The sequence below is a fragment of the Aricia agestis genome, chromosome 4 (genome assembly GCF_905147365.1).
Source record: "Aricia agestis chromosome 4, ilAriAges1.1, whole genome shotgun sequence".
NCBI classification, from domain to species: Eukaryota; Metazoa; Arthropoda; class Insecta; order Lepidoptera; family Lycaenidae; genus Aricia; species Aricia agestis.
Genome location: NC_056409.1, coordinates 2,347,410 through 2,364,773, shown reverse-complemented (window position 1 = coordinate 2,364,773; position 17,364 = coordinate 2,347,410). Strand labels below are relative to the sequence as shown.

The 17,364-nt window shown below is 37.6% G+C and overlaps 1 protein-coding gene across 1 annotated transcript; it reads left to right on the top strand.

Annotated features, from left to right (window-relative positions):
• The first annotated feature begins 9,870 nt into the window (after positions 1-9,870).
• LOC121726332 (alpha-(1,3)-fucosyltransferase C-like) lies at positions 9,871-11,547 on the top strand. The gene is made up of 2 exons (XM_042113646.1): positions 9,871-10,775; positions 11,025-11,547. Exons 1-2 carry the CDS (start codon positions 10,027-10,029, stop codon positions 11,347-11,349), a joined length of 1,074 nt encoding a protein of 357 aa, XP_041969580.1. The 5' UTR covers positions 9,871-10,026; the 3' UTR covers positions 11,350-11,547.
• Positions 11,548-17,364: the final 5,817 nt, after the last annotated feature.

The following is a 17,364-nucleotide window of genomic DNA, read 5'->3' as shown; positions in this document are numbered from 1 at the left end:
TCGTTCACGTCAAGTTTATAACAGTCAACTGATGACCAATGGCTTTAAATGTTTTTTTTATCCTGGTGCACATAGCATAAAGCGGTCCGTTAAAGAACGTGGTAACATCTTGTGCTAATTAGGCGGGCGGCGCGAAGATTCAGACAATTTATGGAACGTCTCACTGCAGACACACGTTAAAGAATATCGCTATTACAATCTCTTTTTAATTAAGGCAAAATGGCCAGGACCGTTTGTTAATGAAATTGAATAAGTTTAAACTGTATATGAAATAAAATAAGTTTATTGTAAGGTGCTACGTAAAAACTATCGTTTTACAACTTTAAGTTGAGAAACTGATTTGAAGAACGCAAATGCACAAGAACAACCGTTATTAGACATAAGGTAATCCATCAACAATCAAAACTGCGAAGGAAACTAGCAGAGGACATAATTATGGAATAAGTACTATAAGCCGAGCTTTGTGAGGGCTCGCGTCGTCCACCTTGACTGACTGATGATGACAATATAAATAAAATATAAATAAAAATTACTATGTTAAAGCCCAAATCCATAGGCGTGATAGTTTTTCCGTAAAGTGTATCACAAAATGTACAGGTTGTGGGATATACTATTTAATAAATATTCGAAATTAAAGTTCACTACACAAGAATATGATAATTCATATTCTTGTGTAGTGAACTTTAATTTCGACTGCCTCCTTCCAAATACATCGCACTGCATCTCACTCAACCTAATATACGTATGCAACAATGAACCGTCACTGACGACGCAGTAATGACATCATAAGTCTGTAGCGGGTATATCGCGCCGGGGAACGCGTTACCGGCTCCCCCCGTGCCCCCCTCCCCCCGCACTACCGAGATTTACACCCGTTGATACCGCTGTTTACATGCAGTGCAAGAGTAATACAATAAGTAAGAGGAATTTCCCTGTATGAGATTTTCTTTCTAAAACTTTGAAAATATTTTTTGGTGAATAATGCGTTTTGTGTCATCATCTTATTGGCTTAATACGGTTATTGTTAAAATTTATTTGTTCAACAGTTGAAGAAATTAGCGAGTTCAAAATTGCGTAGACGTAAAGCTTAAAGCTACATTTTCGTAGCGGCTACGGTCTACGAGGCTACGAAGCTACGATTCGGACGCAAGCTCAGTGCGAACTTTTCCATTTAATAATTATTTACAAGAATGAATTCATACAGTTAAGTAGCAAGAACCTACTAAAGATACGTTCCATAAAATATATAACTTTTAGCTACAAGTCCCAAAACGTTTTTTTTTACAGTTAAAAATAGCCGTTTCTGTGGTCTAATACATCTAGTAATTTCGTAACTTACTAAAAAAATCATACAAACAGAAAACACAATGATTTCCTCTCGATAGTATTTAGTTAGAATGTAATTCCAAGATTTTTCTGAAAGTTTCCGAAGCTTTGCGAAGATTAAAGTAATTCGTGCAAGTCATTAGCCGTAGTAAAGTTTATCCGGGTAGTGCGGAGATGGAAATATTTATATTTCTTACAAACTTATGATTGGAGCAAAATCTCGGCAGTGCAATAGGCAACTTTTGCTTAATATACCTTACATGTTGGTGTTCCTGCAGCGGTAGGACTATGTGGATACGCCTGGATCAAATGACAACGATGAAAATGAACGTTTACGAGTAAAATATAAAACCGAAATGCTTCGGTATGAATGAGCCGGTTTGACGCTCGATTAAAATCGACAGATCATTATACAGGGTGTAACAAAACGAAATCGCAGATATTGTACTGGACGTAGGAGGCGACATAGAATAATAGTCGTTAAGCACGATTTCGCGAACTGTTACTTGATAATTCGCCATCATCTCTGCCATGGCTCGTTGTACCTCGGGGTCTGAAAGTAAGGTCATTCAGCTATAGTCCATCTACAAGGTGTAACAAAATTAAGTCATAATACGTTAGGGGTGTGTATGGGTCCCCTATATAGAATTCGCTGTGAATGTAGGCAGCGTTTAAAATAGTAACTTTTTTCATAAAAATTTTGCTCTTTCAGCGCTGCTAATTTCACAGTGAACTCTCCATGAGGGACACATGCACACCCTAAATTTGTATTATCACTTAGCTTTGTTACACCTTGTATAAGGTACATGCGTCTATGAATATCCAATCTAAAGCTTATTATTGTATATTATGTTGTATTTTTTCATCTTATGCCTCCAAAAAAAAATTACTTAATGATAATTGTAAGAAACTTTACTTGATAATGTTAGAAAATAAATCTCAATAGGGCTCAATTTTAGGCCCTAAAAGATGGTCTTCTTACCGAGTATAGCTTGTTCCAGTGGATAACTTATTGCAATACATTATTACGAGGACTTCAAAAACTTCGCTAGCGCTATTTAGGATAGTGCACTGTTTGGTCTGTTACGATATTTTTTTGGAGCCTGAGCAATAACGTTTTGTATTAATATAAATAAGTCACGATAATTGAAGCATGTCCACAAGTTGCTAGTCGCTGCTCCTTTGGCTTCCAGTCAAGTCGCGTGTGAGGGTAAAATTAGAGTTTTTAAACTTGTGCGGAACTTCCCTCCACCTTATTTCTTCCCCAGTATTTGCGGCAGGTGCGTTATATTATTTACTTTATATTACTTTCTTATTGGAAAGGTCACTTTGATGTACTGGGATTATGTAGCGAATATTGGTGTTGAATGCCAAAATATGCAAACTTAAGATGTGAAACTATGAGGAGAAGGGGTACAAAATATTGTACAAAATTTGAAATTCATTCTTATTGTTTCATATTGTATGTTTTGTACCGGATCTCGTGTTTTGCGCTATACTTTTATTTACTTTGCTTACAATAATTTGATACAAATTTTTTCTATGACTCCCTTTTTATGTTTGATGGGTGTTTTGTGCCACTAGAGGATTAGGTATGTATGATTTTAAAGTAATACTTACGTAGTAGTTTAGTTCTTCATGTTTTTTAAACGTGTAGGTTTCAAATAAGACACTTAACAAAAGTATAATGAATGTCACCCTTTGACCAGAGTAAAAAGAACTCTTTGACGAAGCGGTTAAATAAAAAAAGATAAAATATTGACGTCAATTGATGGAGGCATTACCGGTTCACCGTTGTATTAACGCATAATAAACTGTGCGATGTCATTTGTTACATCGTATCTGCTGTTTCCCAAACAATCCCGATGAAAAACGGCACTTCGCCGACAGTACAGTAACTACGGATTAACTATAGCTGTAGTATACTTTGTTCAGAGTAATATTACCTCTAGCAACAACCTTAAACTAACGGTATAAGGTTCAGTTTTATAGAAAAGTAGAGGCAAAATAACTCAGGCGGATTAACCCGTCACACGCGGGCAAATTGCATGAAAATATTTTAATGTGTAAAAATCCACGGACGTGTTTTCTCTGCGTAAAAATAGTAACACAGATGGTCATACGTCAATTGTTATAAAGTAACAACGAAGCTTTTTGCAACGTATTGGCTCCGAAAGGGCTGGACCGGTTTTGATGCGGTGCAGATATTATAAATTAAGGGTGAAGCCAAACGAGCGTAATATTTTGTGAGTTGTGAGTCGCAGAATTTCGGCTGGCAGAAATTCTGCTGCATTCAGTTTCATACAAAGGTCCTGTTTGATTAACACGAGCGTAATTTTTTGAGTCATGGTTTGTATGAAAACTTATTTACGCGGCAGAAATTCTGCGACTCACGACTCACAAAATTACGCTCGTTTGGCTTCACCCTAAGTCATGGCAAAGGGCATAGGGATTTTATCGCTTAAACATATACGGCCTAGAAAAAGGTGGCGTGACGAGCTGGAGGCATACCAGCCAGGCTGGCTATTGGTGGCGCAGGGGCGAGAACAGTGGAAGATCCTGGGGGAGGCCTTTGCCCAGCAGTGGGACACCATAGGCTAATAAAAAAAACATATATGGTACGTTTCACGTTTCATACTCAGTTGTGAACGCATGCAGAAGCTATGTTAATTTTTTCCTGAAGCTTATTAAATCACACTACTATATTTTCACTTGACTATTATCTTCCGTTATAATTTGAGTAGATTAATTCTTGACTCTTAGTTGGAATATTTCTCGGTAACGGTATATTTGGAGTTATTAAATCGTCATTCCCGAATTAAATAGGCCACTGTAAGGTTTTCACCGACGTTCGTTTAAAGATATACGAAAGATATATGAATGTGTAAAAATAAAAAAAATATATATTTGCTTACTATGAAACTAACTCGCACACCGGTTTCGGTGACGGTAGCCGCCAGCCGGATTCATTGAAACCAAGCCAGTTACGCAGGAGTAATTTTATAGTGCCCTCGTGTGTACGCAGTACACAAAAGCACTCTCTCTTCCTTTTACTCTCGTAACCCAGTGGGATGGAAGACCGACACGACTGGTGAGAGATCAGGCGCAGGACCGACTTTTAACATGCCCATCCGACGCATGGATCATCTTACTTGTCAGACAATCAGGTGATCAGCCGGCATTGTCCTAAACTGACTAGGAAATAACATGTTTCCAACGCGGGAATCGAACCCACAATCAAGTCAAGAGCCACGCTCTTAACCACTGGACCACGGAGGCGTTACTTACGATACTGCTTACTATTTTATGGTATACACTATACAGTAGGTACTTTTTATCACTTACTTATTTTGTCGAAGACTTAATTTTTATTGTCTTTTTTTTCAGCCAATATGAATTTACCTATCCATGTGTTTGTTGTGATCTCATGGGCAATTATTTTAATACATCTACATTTAAAATCATAGCTCCTGTCAAAATACTTCGACGTCAAATGTTTGAGGACGCCTGTGGCTCAGTGTTAGCGTAGATGCTTAAGCCGGAGATCGCAGGTTTAAATCCCTGGTCCTTGTCATTTTCCAGGGTAATGGAACATGGATCACGTTCAATATTCAAAGTCTGTTATCTGTGTATCTGTTATAAGTTCTTCAAGTGATCACTGTGCCAGACTATAACGTGGTGGGAAGTTAAAATATTAAAAATCTTAGCTCGAACTGCAGCATTGCCTCGTATATAATTGACAACCGATGGCGTTCACATTTTTATCAACATCATAATAATTATTATAATCATAGCTACAGCCTAAATATTGTGCTCGTTACAGCATTTCCTTGTTTATTGACAACCGAAGCTAACGCCAAATATACTTTTATTAACATCATATTATAGCCACAGCCAAAATATTATAGCTCGCACTACAGCATTGCCTTGTGTATTGACAACCGACGGTAACCATCGGAATGCGCTGCTCCGCTGCATGCCGGGGATGCCCCGTCGGCTGCCAGCTGATATACTTACCGTTTTGCCGGATGCCGGGGATTACCCCGTCAAATATCTCATGCCGGAGTTACTATTTTATTGATAGCTCGATAAGTACGGAATTTCGATTTATATAATATTAAACTCGTTATTATATTATGGGCTTCTACATGCTAGCTTTTGAAACTAATGCATTAAATATCTTATTCCATTAGTTAGGGCCGATTCACACCGGAATGGCAGCGGCCGGCAGAGGCGCGAAGAGCACTTTTAGTGTGAAATAATTTAAAACTTTATTTACATACATATAACTACTAGTATCGCTTGAAAACTTCAAAAAGGGCTCGAGGCGCCGCGCGGTGCCGTGAGCACTTTCCACCGACGGACGCGCGGCGCTCTGGAGGTGGCGCGTGGCCGCCAGTGGCCACGAGCGTCCACAAGCGGCCGCGAGCGTCCGCCCGCGGCGAAGCGAGCCGCCTCTGCGGCCTCTGCCATTCCGGTGTGAATCGGCCCTTACTAATAAATCTTACTAATAAAAAAATATAGTTAATAAATATACAAGCTCTACCTGTCTTTATCTGGCACAGTATTCTTCGTACTGATACGATCCTAACGTGCAGTATATAAAAGTTAAAAACAACATTTTCAGAGTCAGTAAACGAATTAACTAGGTACCTCTGTTTCGAGGGCTACACTTTAGACCACTGGATCACGAAAATATCTAAATCATTATAATATTAAGAAATAATGATTTATATAATTTACAATTACCAAAGACGAAAGATAAGCCAAGTCGGAGGAAGTAATCAGTCAAGACACGTGAATATTAATTACAGGAGTTCATTAGTCACGCTGTAATTAGGACTCCTAGCACACCTGGACCCGGATTAGGAGGTTTAGGAGTACTGAATATAACACTAGTTACTAGATTGCTTTCGAGTAATCACAGATGAGTGATTAGAACACAATTTTGGAACTAATTGTGCTTAGGCTTAAGGGGGCGACTAACCCAAAATTTTCGATTTTATAATTCATTTTTATACTTGAAAATAAGCGCCGAATTGTTTCATTTATTAAGCATAAATACTACATTATATTTCCAAGAATTTTATTTGAGCGAAAACATGATACCTAGATCTTAAAATTTTCTCGATAGAAAAAAATCACAAAGATGCATCTAATTTTCACGAATTTTTCATATTATATTGCCATAACCGTGCATTAAACTAAGCTAATATTTTAACACATTGTCTAAAATTCTATCATTGAGACACTGACCAAGCGGATTTTTAAAATGTTGTATATTTATCGAGTTATTAAGAAAAAAACTAATTTGGCGATGATTCTGCGTCGTCCTTTTTCACCTGGCATATTAAAGACGGGCGTGAGTGTGAAGAAAGAAGGACGATGTTTGATTTTTTTGGTTTTTTTTTTTTGAAAAAATCATCGCGCTGTTTGATGTTGCGATTGTCCGCAACTTTGTTGCAGTAAAATTCGCGCAAGAATTATTTTCGTGATAAAAACATAATATCCTATTTCTTTTCTCAGTAAAAAAGATTCGGGTCACAAAGTATATCAATACCAATTTTTATCAAAATTAGTTTAACGGTGAAAGCGTGAAGAGACAACAGACAGACACATAAATTTTAATATCATTTTAGCAGACATACGCACTGTTTTGACCATAATTTTTTAAGCAACCCCTTTCGTGATGGAGCATATCATATTCCATGTTTGATGCGCTAGTTGGTTCTTGTAGTGATAGTATAGTAGTAATTCAATGGTACTGAATGCTTAAAATTGCTACGGCGTAGCCGGCCTACGTCGTAGCCGGCCTACGTCGTAGCATAGCGTACTGCGAGATTATAATATTATTATTTTTGTTTTCTGTGTATAATTATACACGTGTTTATACGTGGGTGAACCATGCTTCGGCACGAATGGGCTGGCTCGACCGGAGAAAACCGGCGTGAAACAGCGCTTGCACTGTGTTTCGCCGAGTGAGTGAGTTTACCGGAGGCCTAATCACTTACCCTATTCCCTTTCCTACCCTCCCCTATTCCCTTCCCTTCCCATCCCTACCCTCCCCTATTACCCTATTCCCTCCTAAAGGCCGGCAACGCACCTGCATTTCTTCTGATGCTGTGAGTGTCCATGGGCGACGGAAGTTGCTTTCCATCAGGTGACCCGTTTGCTCGTTTGCCCCCTTATTTCATTAAAAAGAATTAATTCGTCATAACTCATAATATTATGCGCGTTAATTCCGATTTCCGACTAATATAAAGGTTCCAAGCATCAAAAACCAGCGTTCTTCCTGCACCATAGTTATATAATTTAAATTAATATTTTTGGGGTCTTTTTAGTGATAGGAAACAAAAACTCAATTTATGTACAGATATAAGTTTAGATAATAATTAAGTATTTTAACCTCAAATCAAGCGAAGGAACTGGATGCGACTTATGCGTTAATGATAAATCGGTCCGTCTGCACACAGTCTAAAACCAAAACACCTAGATTCCCAGTGACAGCCAACTTTAAACAAGTTATTCAGCACATCAAAGGCAGTTGATAATGTGTTTATGTTTACAGGAAATGATTTAGAATTCCTCCGACGCGTGAGCACGTCGGGTCCCGACACGTAGCGTCACGGAGGGTATATTTTTATGGAATACGTAATTCTGTTTGACTTCATACGCGATGTCCATATTTGCCGAAGACTCAACGTTATACATAAAGGTGAGGCGCGTGTCCGTTGTTGCACGACGCGGTGGAGTGAAACCATAGTAGAAATGTGTAAATGTTAAAACTAATAAATAAGCAAATTTAACTCTTTAAATAATAAAAAAAAAACTGATTTTGTTAGTCTCACTATAACTGGGTTCAGAGTAGATTTATATTAAAACGAGCTTTTGCCCGCGGCTTCGCTCGCGTTAAGAAGTATTATTATATACAAACTTTCATCCCCTATTTGAACCCCTTGTGGTTGGAATTTATCAAAATCTTAGCGGATGCCTATTGCGGATTCATTTATAGATCACTAGTACTTGTACTAGTTTTATATATATATATATATATATATATATATATATATATATATATATATATATATATATATATATATATATATATATATATATATAAAACTAGTACAAGTACTAGTGATCTATAAATGAATATATATATATATATATACCTGCATGCCAAATCTCAGCCCGATCCGTCCAGTGGTTTGGGCTGTTTGTTGATAGATCACTAGTAGTAATTTGTATATTACTTAGTTTGCAAATAAAGTCTTTGAAGCTTTGAAAGTTATACAAAGTTTACGGGTCACCTGGTTTTAACATAAAACGTTCCCCGCGTTCCATTTGATGTTAAAAACGATCAAAACGCTCAAAATAGGAGGCATTTTGAGCGTCAAATGGAACGCGGGGGTTGAGCGTGCCTATGGTACGTTACTGCAAGACAGTCAAAATATTATGTAAAATGTAACCAATTAAATCAAAATTTTCTATAACTAAAGCAAATGGCAGGCCAGCTGCATCTTCATACGATGATATTGTCTTGCAACATCACGAGGAATGCCACTTTTAAGCCATTTTGGAACAGGCGGTCTGACAGCGCAAATGCAACAATGCAAAAAACATAAAAAAGTTTAATTCCGAGTGTCCCATTTATAAATGCATTGCATTGCATCAAAACGTATCGTTGCAATGTGGACTGACCCTTAAGCGACTCAATTTAAACCACATGCATAATAATACATTGTTGATTATTATGCGTTTTACATACAATTGCTTGTGATATCGTGGTGTAGCGGCCAAACCGCTCGATCGCACGGACAGATATAAATTCAACCTAAACTAATTGAATTGAAACTAAGGAAGCTGTAAGTATAATGGAAACACGGCGCGTCTATAACTAAAGGTCTTAGCAAATATAGGGAGACATCGACTGACATAAAAATTTTCTCGGGAGATTTTCGGTTGCTATAGGCAGACAGTTGTGAGGCACTTTAAATGTCGACTTATTGTTGGTAGTGTGAATTTAGTTGTTCACATTTCCGTGGATATCGAATAGTATTTACTAGCTGTTGTCAGTCACAATAACAAAATCTAGCTCCGTATTTATATTCCTTATTATTTCCATTCCTTAATTTACTGTTTTGTTCACAAACAACAGTTTTGTTCAAGAAAGGGTTTTAGGACTGCAAAATATTTAAGTAACATTTCTTGTTGTACTTTTTCAACTTAGGAAATACTGCTCATCAAGGTTTCATCAAAATCGGTTCAATAGTTTCTGAGACAAGGAATTTTGAAATACTAGGTTTTATTTCGTAATAAAATATGTACATAAAGCATCGGGTCCAAGGCATAAATGAAAGTCAGGGTAAACAGCAGGTAGGAATGTTTGAGATTATTATTTGTTGTTGTCAACGTTACCGATAAATATAACAATGTTTGTTTGAAATACAGAAGAATGCGTAAACCATTTGACGCCTTTCTTTTTCATACAAACGTTCATTCGAAGACTGGTCAGTGGTCATCATGTGTGTGAAAAAAGCTTTATATTCCAAATTATTCTTTTTCATACTCTCAGTCGGTCTGCTAATATATTTATTATTAGCTTTGTACTATGTGTACCACTCTACACTTAAGCCAACTTATACGAGATTCGAGTACAACGTAGAAGACATTCCATTGCGTAGGGATCTAGAGAGCGGGATGAGGTATATATTAATTTGGACGACGGAAGAAACAGGGGAGAAAAGAAAATATTTCGGTGATGGAACCTTCCCTTTCATTGACAACAGATGTTCAAATACCAACTGCTATTTAACCACTAACAAAACTTTTCTCGGAGATTATACGAATTTTGACGCGATCGTCTTTAATACTAAGTACATGAGAGACTGGAGGAATAAAAAATTGCCGGCCAGAAGATCAGTGACACAAAAGTATATATTCCATAGCACAATCACCTCGGATGATGCACCGGTCTGTAACGTCATAACCGATGGCTACTTTAACTGGACCTGCACGTATAAAATGGATTCTGATATCTTCAATCCGATGGTGGAGGTGTTAGATTTGGAAGGGAACTATGTGGCACCAAAATCGTCAGTGGATTGGGAAACTTCCAGTGATACATTATTGGATACTACCATTAGAATATCGCATAACAAAACAAAGGCGATGGCGTGGATAGTAGACCGGTGTGACACGCGTAACGACAGGCTGGCATTTGCGAGAAAACTGCAAAAGGCCTTAAAAGAAATGTCCTTGGATTTCGACATATACGGCTGCGGTTTTCTAGATTGTCCCAAAGATAATTGTATGAAGGTTATACGTGACTACTATTTTTACTACGCTGCCGAAGAAAGCGACGCAATGGATTATATAACGAAGGAGGTTTTAAGAGCTTTTCATACGTTAACAGTGCCAGTCGTCAGAGGAGGCGCTGACTACAAGAAGTAGGTGTATTCATCATTTAATTGAAATAGTCACTAGCAAAGAGCAAAGTCACTTTCTATCTGTCCATATGTATTGTTAGATTTTAGATACAGCGAAACGGAGTTTAATGTATTTTTAAAAGATAGAGAAAATAAATAGAAAAGTTTTTAATGCGTTACATATTTAAATACTATTAGACAAATATATGGAATCTATGATTAGAGAAATACTGAGAACTTTCAATCTCACTCATCTTCGTTAATTTCCAGGTTTCTTCCAGCACGGTCCTACATCGACTCCAAGTCAACGTCTATGGACAGTCTGGTTGCATGGATCGATCACGCTATCAGGGATCCTCTTACATACAAACATTTTCATCTGTGGAGGAAGTACTATCGCGTCAGAGCCGTCAACCCCTTTCAAGGTCTGTGCAGAATCTGCATGGCTGTAAATGACAAGGCTTTTAATAGACATAGCGTTAAAAACAACTTCAGGATGTGGTGGAATAACGGGCCCCTGTTTGAACGCTGCTTGCCCAAAAGCGCGGAATCTCTGTCGCATGTTTTGTCCTACGCCAACAAGACAGTTTGGTGACCTAAAATACCTATTTTGTCATGTCATACCTACGACCTTTAAAGCTATTTTTACTGTAAACAAAAGGTGTCTTTGTGAAGAAATGTCAAGCAACGCGAAAGAATTGGAGGCGCCAAAATTGGTAAAGGTTTGTTCCATAATTCATAGCACCGTGTATTTATTCGTTGCCTTCTATGTATCGTTGTACCTATTAATTCACTCGTATTCAGATTTGTGACTCTACATTTTATTTTTTATCAATAAACAATATTATTAACTTAAGTCTTTAGCGCTGCTACATCCAAAACTCCGCAACAAACTACTTTAAAAAAGAGGATAAAACCTGCAAACTTTCAATTAAAAATGTTCGCATAGTTCGCAAAGTCATTGGCTTTGCGATCGACGGCAAAGAAGGCTGTTTTGCATAGCGAAGGATTGAGTAAGTAGGGTCAGAAACAAAGAGCTGTTGAATATGCGAGCAGGCGATCTGGCGATATGCTAACCGTCCCACTTCACATTTCGCTTTTATTCGCTCAGATAGAATAGAATTATTAAAGTTGTGCCCTCTTTCACAAGCGTGTGAATCCTAAAGTACGGAACTAAGGGTCAGGGTACATGTTGATGTACCCTGACCCTTAGTTCCGTACCTTAGGCCACGACGCACATGGCATTGCATTTCGAAGCCATTGATTAAAATGTTCACTTAATGCATCTAATAGGCATGATGACTATTTTTTTTTCTTATCGGTAATTGAAAGACACTTAAAAAATAGAAACATCGTTGAAAGAATGACTCTGATAGCTTAAAAATTCACCAAGATATGACAATTCAAATATCTCATAAAAAAGACCTGCCCGAAATGCTCCATACAAAGTGCTACGAAAGTATGACGTCAGTCTTTCGTAGTTTGTACGCATCGGGAGACAACTTTGTTTGACAGGTATATTAAATATTGCGTTTATGAAAGTGGTTTCATAACAAAAGTTGCTTTTAACTGCATAAGCTATCGAATTGTATACAAATATTAAGAAATTTAATTGAAAAAAAAATAGACTTGAATATCCAACTTTGAAGGCGCATAACAAAAAAAATACCAATGCTATCGAGCTGAAATTTTGGGAACACTTATTTTTTACCGTGATTTCTTTATTTTATTCACAAAATTCGCTAATCTTTGACCTTGTCATCACCCCTATTGCAATCCATACTTCCATACTAATATTCTAAGTTACCTCTTCACGCTTAAACGGCTGAACCGATTGGGCTGAAATTTGGTACAGAGATACTTTGAGTCCCGGGAAAGGACATAGGATACTTTTTAACCTGGAAAAAATGAACGGTTCCCGCGCGATAAATGAATTTTGGCGCAACGGAGTTGCGGGCGTCATCTAGTAGTGTATATTCTAATAACAAGACACATACATGGTTGTAAGAACGAGCCCATGCTAATTTACGTATTTCTTAGTGTTTCCAATGCAGCCTTGATTACTTTTGGTATAATCTCGGTAGTTGCATCCAACTCGACTAAGTAGTAAAAATTCTAATATATAACCAACACTTATTCAATATTTTTGTCAATAAATTATGATGGAGTTCAAGCAAAGGGAATAGGAAAACTTTGCAGAAGGAATTTGCCCAGCAAAGGGCCAACTTAATATAAGCTCTTACAAAAAAAAGTACCAATTATTACCAAGCATTTTTGGTCAAGTCCTTTTCAGCTGCTCTATGGTCGCTTTAGATTTTTAATAACTATACAGAGCATAGGCTGTGTGTAATGGTGTCGAGTTGATGAATATTCCAGGGCCCTCCAGTGAGGGCGCCACTCTCATTGAATTATGCCGGCTCAGGCCTTATGGGGCTCGTCATGATAATTACTGTGTGCACGCCCTTATTGTGTGTGCCGGCTTAAATATTAAGCATTAACGTGATAGCACAACTGTTGTTTATGGTCCAGTCTGGTGATATGGCGTTAGGATGAAATAGTTCTGATATGGACGTAGTAACATGTGACTTGTACTGATACACTCGTTTATGTACTATCACAGAAGTTGATTCTTAGACAGGTGGGGGACCTACGTAGTTTGGTCGCGTTACGTCAAACCCAGCCGACAATAAATAACATTGAATTGATATGATGTGACCAAATGACCTTGGTCTGTCAGCTGCCTAGGAATCAATTTCCTCGATGATACAATATATAGCTCTTATCTAGCACCTAACATCATTGTAGCAGACCAAATAGCGCATTTAAACTTTTTAATCGGGACTTAACGCGACTTATTTAAGTAGTAATGCTACTACGAGTAAAAGTATGTACTCGTAGTAGCATTACTACTTAAATAAGTCGCGTTAAGTCCCGATTAAAAAGTTTAATTATAATGCAACGCGAAAGTTCAAAATGTTATACAAATAGCGCATTGTCATTCACGTTCTAAAAGTTTTTGGAATCAAAATGGCAAGAATGGACTTCGACTTAACCAAGCATATACTTATAGTATACACCCCACTTGTATGAAAGATGTTACTAGGGGCTTGCCACTGTATGTACCTTAATTGTTTGATTGACACAGCTAGATTTATAAAAGCACTTTCAGACAGCTAATTATTATCAGTGAAACTATCAAGTATGATTTCACAACAGTCCCATTCACCATATATTGAGATTTCACTGTGTATAGGGTAATTCCGAGATGGGTAAATTCTGTGGGTAAATTCCGTGTGGAGTATATTGTGTAAAGTACAATTAAGTGGTACAATGGGATTGGGCGCTGCCGATAGGTGTTAACGGCCCGCACGCACCTGCTACTCGTGTTGTGAGAGACCCTACTAAGTGTTCTCGTTGCCGAGTAACTTTCGAGAAAATGTTAATGAAATATCACTAGGAATATTGTCCAAAAACTCAAGATATTTTTAACCCATCACTAGAACCGACCATGGGAAAAATGAATAGAAAAATCAAGGTATCAAATATCTTTATATTAGAATATCTATTGTATTTCCAAAGTATTCTCTAAAGGAGCTAAAATTTTAAGTATTAAGATTAGTGGAATGCTACAGGGTTTTATAATTGTCTCATAACATTATCATAGGGGCGTGTTTTTAATTTATTTTTCTTCTTCCTTTGGTGTATGCTTTTGGTCACGTGCAAAATTATTAAACTACAATGACGTTATAAAGAGACTCTCTTTCTCCAAATATGTTGTTATCGTTCTGATTTTAGGCACACCCCAAAACATTTCCACAACTGTAAAGTTCTATAATATCTACACTTTTTATAATAATTATACGATTTATTGATGATATTTATTCAATACTCTCGATTTGATTGTGAACGAGAATCCGTGGTAGCGGCAACACTGCGCCTACCATTACGCACCTGTGCTCGTGTTAACTGGCGTCTTATTTACATAACTGCACCGCGTTGCAATATTTTCAATGCAGGTACATTGAAAGCTTTATAGTGGTTCCGCCGTAAAATAGATTGGCTTTCAGCCGTGATCGGGATGAATGTGCTTAAAAATTGCGAATAGACAATAGTGATATATTTTTCAGGGATTTACTATTTATAAACATGGTTGAAAAGCTTCTTGTTTCAACTGTAGTTAATATAGGAGCATTAGTGATGTTTGTTGATGTGAAACAGCTACCACTGAAAATAATACCAGTGAAGCAGCTGCCTCTCAAGCAGCACTTTATAAGACTTGTAGGAACTAGCGACTGCAAAGCTCTCAGTACCTAGAGTCTGCTATTTCTATCTAACATTATAATACAGATTCGATTCGATTTGGATTCGATGCAATGTAAATATAATAAAACTACAAAATGGTTGCCTCAGCGATTGTCGAACTACTTCAAATGCGCTTACATGAAATTGGTGAAAATTCCATCTGATAAATTGGACCTTAAAGAGATACTATTTTGTTGTTTGATTGAATTAAGTGATCTTTAGTTTTCAAAGTTACAACAAGAAATATATGAAATTGACCATATCTCAATATTATGAAACAAAAATGGTTGATGTTGGCGCGGTCCGCTGTCAACGGCGCTAAATAACTGATGGTCCCCGGACGCCCATCCCCGGACTCGCGAATTAACCGGGAAATGGATCACTACCGGGATTTTTGTTAACTCGCCTCGTTACTCTGTGGAATATTGGTATGCAGCGTGAAGTTGGCTGCAAGCGCGGTGTAGACGAACTTCAGAGTGTTTATTGAGTCGTTGCAAATTTTTTTTTATAAAAACATGCATAAAACATAAATATGCCAACGAGAAAACGGATAACCTGATGGAAAGCAACCACCGTCGTCCATAGACACTCGCAACATTAGGAGAACTGCAGATGCATTGCCGGCCTTTTGGGAGGGAATACGCTCTCTTCTTGAAGGTTTGCAAGTCGTATTGGTCCGGAAATACTGCTGGTGATAGTACATTTCAGAGTTTTACAGTGCGCGGCAAAAAGTAACGCGAAATGCCCTAAGATTAAATGATTAGACAGTTAGGAGGCTATACGCAATTATTACGCATATTTGTACAGTATATTATACTACCAATACTTGCCAATACTGACACACCATGACTGATCTACCAATCGCTGCCCCGCTTACTCGTTATCCCACTAGAGAGTAGAGACCATTGCATCTTTCATTTTGTCAAACGATTACAAATTATTGTGCACTGCCTGTAAACTCAAAAAAATCCGTCTTCATACCCATACAAATTTCCGATCCGGGCAATTTGTATGGGTAAGAAGATGGCATTTTTTTTGAGTTCCCAGCATTGTTCTCATAGAAAAAGTTGTTCATTTTGACGGGCTCATTTGATGGTTAATAACGGTGTTAAAACTTAAACCTAACAACTTGTATATACAGGGTGTACCAAAAATAAGTGATAATACTTTACTTATATAGATACTTTAGGGTGGGTACGTGTTCCTTGTAGAGAGTTCACTGCGAAAGTAGCAGCGCTGTATGGGGAAACTCGTGACGCATACAAAGTTAAAAAAAATGTCGTCTTCCAGCGCTCTCTCTCTACAAGGAACACGTACACACCCTAAAGTATTATCACTTATTTTTGTTACACACTGTATAATTAGTTGATATCTCAATTTCACATCCATGAACTTATAAAAATGTAATGAGGTTTCCATACACAAATCGGGGACCGGGGAAGCCAGATATTAAATTCTTAAGTCAAAGAAATGATGGATTTCGCTATAGAGGTAAAGATAGAGGGGAGAGTTGGCTTTATCAGTGTGTGTCAATCACAGATGCTCCATCTCATATCGGGATCTTTTTCAGCCCAACTTCTTGACAGGTAGAAAGGAGTTAAAAATAAACTTTTTTTTCTCATATATTTATACATTGGTCGCAACTTCCTGTGAATGTGAGTGAATCTAGACTTCACACGATCAATTTAATTGAAGTCTGACATAAAAATTTCAACTTTTTTTTCGTTGTGAGTTAATATTATTACTTTTTTAAGTTTTTAACAATAAACTTCTTAAGTGGCGTTGTGCCTTTATTACGTTAAGAGGATACACCAGGGGCTAGAAAAATGAATAAAAAGTACGTGTAATATCTATAACTGTCTCCCTTACCTCAAGCCTATACCGCAGAACGCGATAGAGACAACTGCAGAAAATCCAGAAAATCAACGATTCGTTGTCCCCTGATTCCTTCTCCAAAACTTAACCGATTTAAGTACTTTTTTCACTAAAGATTAAAGAAAGGCTTGAGCTATGTTCCTATGTTTTGCTTTTTTTTGTATAATCTAGCCAAATCTGTTTTCTAGACGTTTGAACACAGCGGAAAATCTGGCCATTTTTTTGGGTTTTTGAACTTTACTATGATTATCCAGGGAGGAAACAGGGGACAACGTTTGTATGGAAAAAAGGGCGGTGTGGACTCCATAAAATGTTAAACTCGTGTAACGACAGCTAACCTGAACAACAATTCGTAAGAAGCAGTGAGACCACGGAGCTAATACTAAGAGTGAGACTAAACCACCTGCACGGCGTAGCAGAGGAAAAAATGCCT

Bases quoted from the DNA above. Each gene is read 5' to 3' on its own strand.
- LOC121726332 (XM_042113646.1), top strand. From the start codon at position 10,027: ATGAGGTATATATTAATTTGGACGACGGAAGAAACAGGGGAGAAAAGA. The intron at 10,776-11,024 runs GTAGGTGTATTC...GTTAATTTCCAG, and splicing joins GGAGGCGCTGACTACAAGAA to GTTTCTTCCAGCACGGTCCT.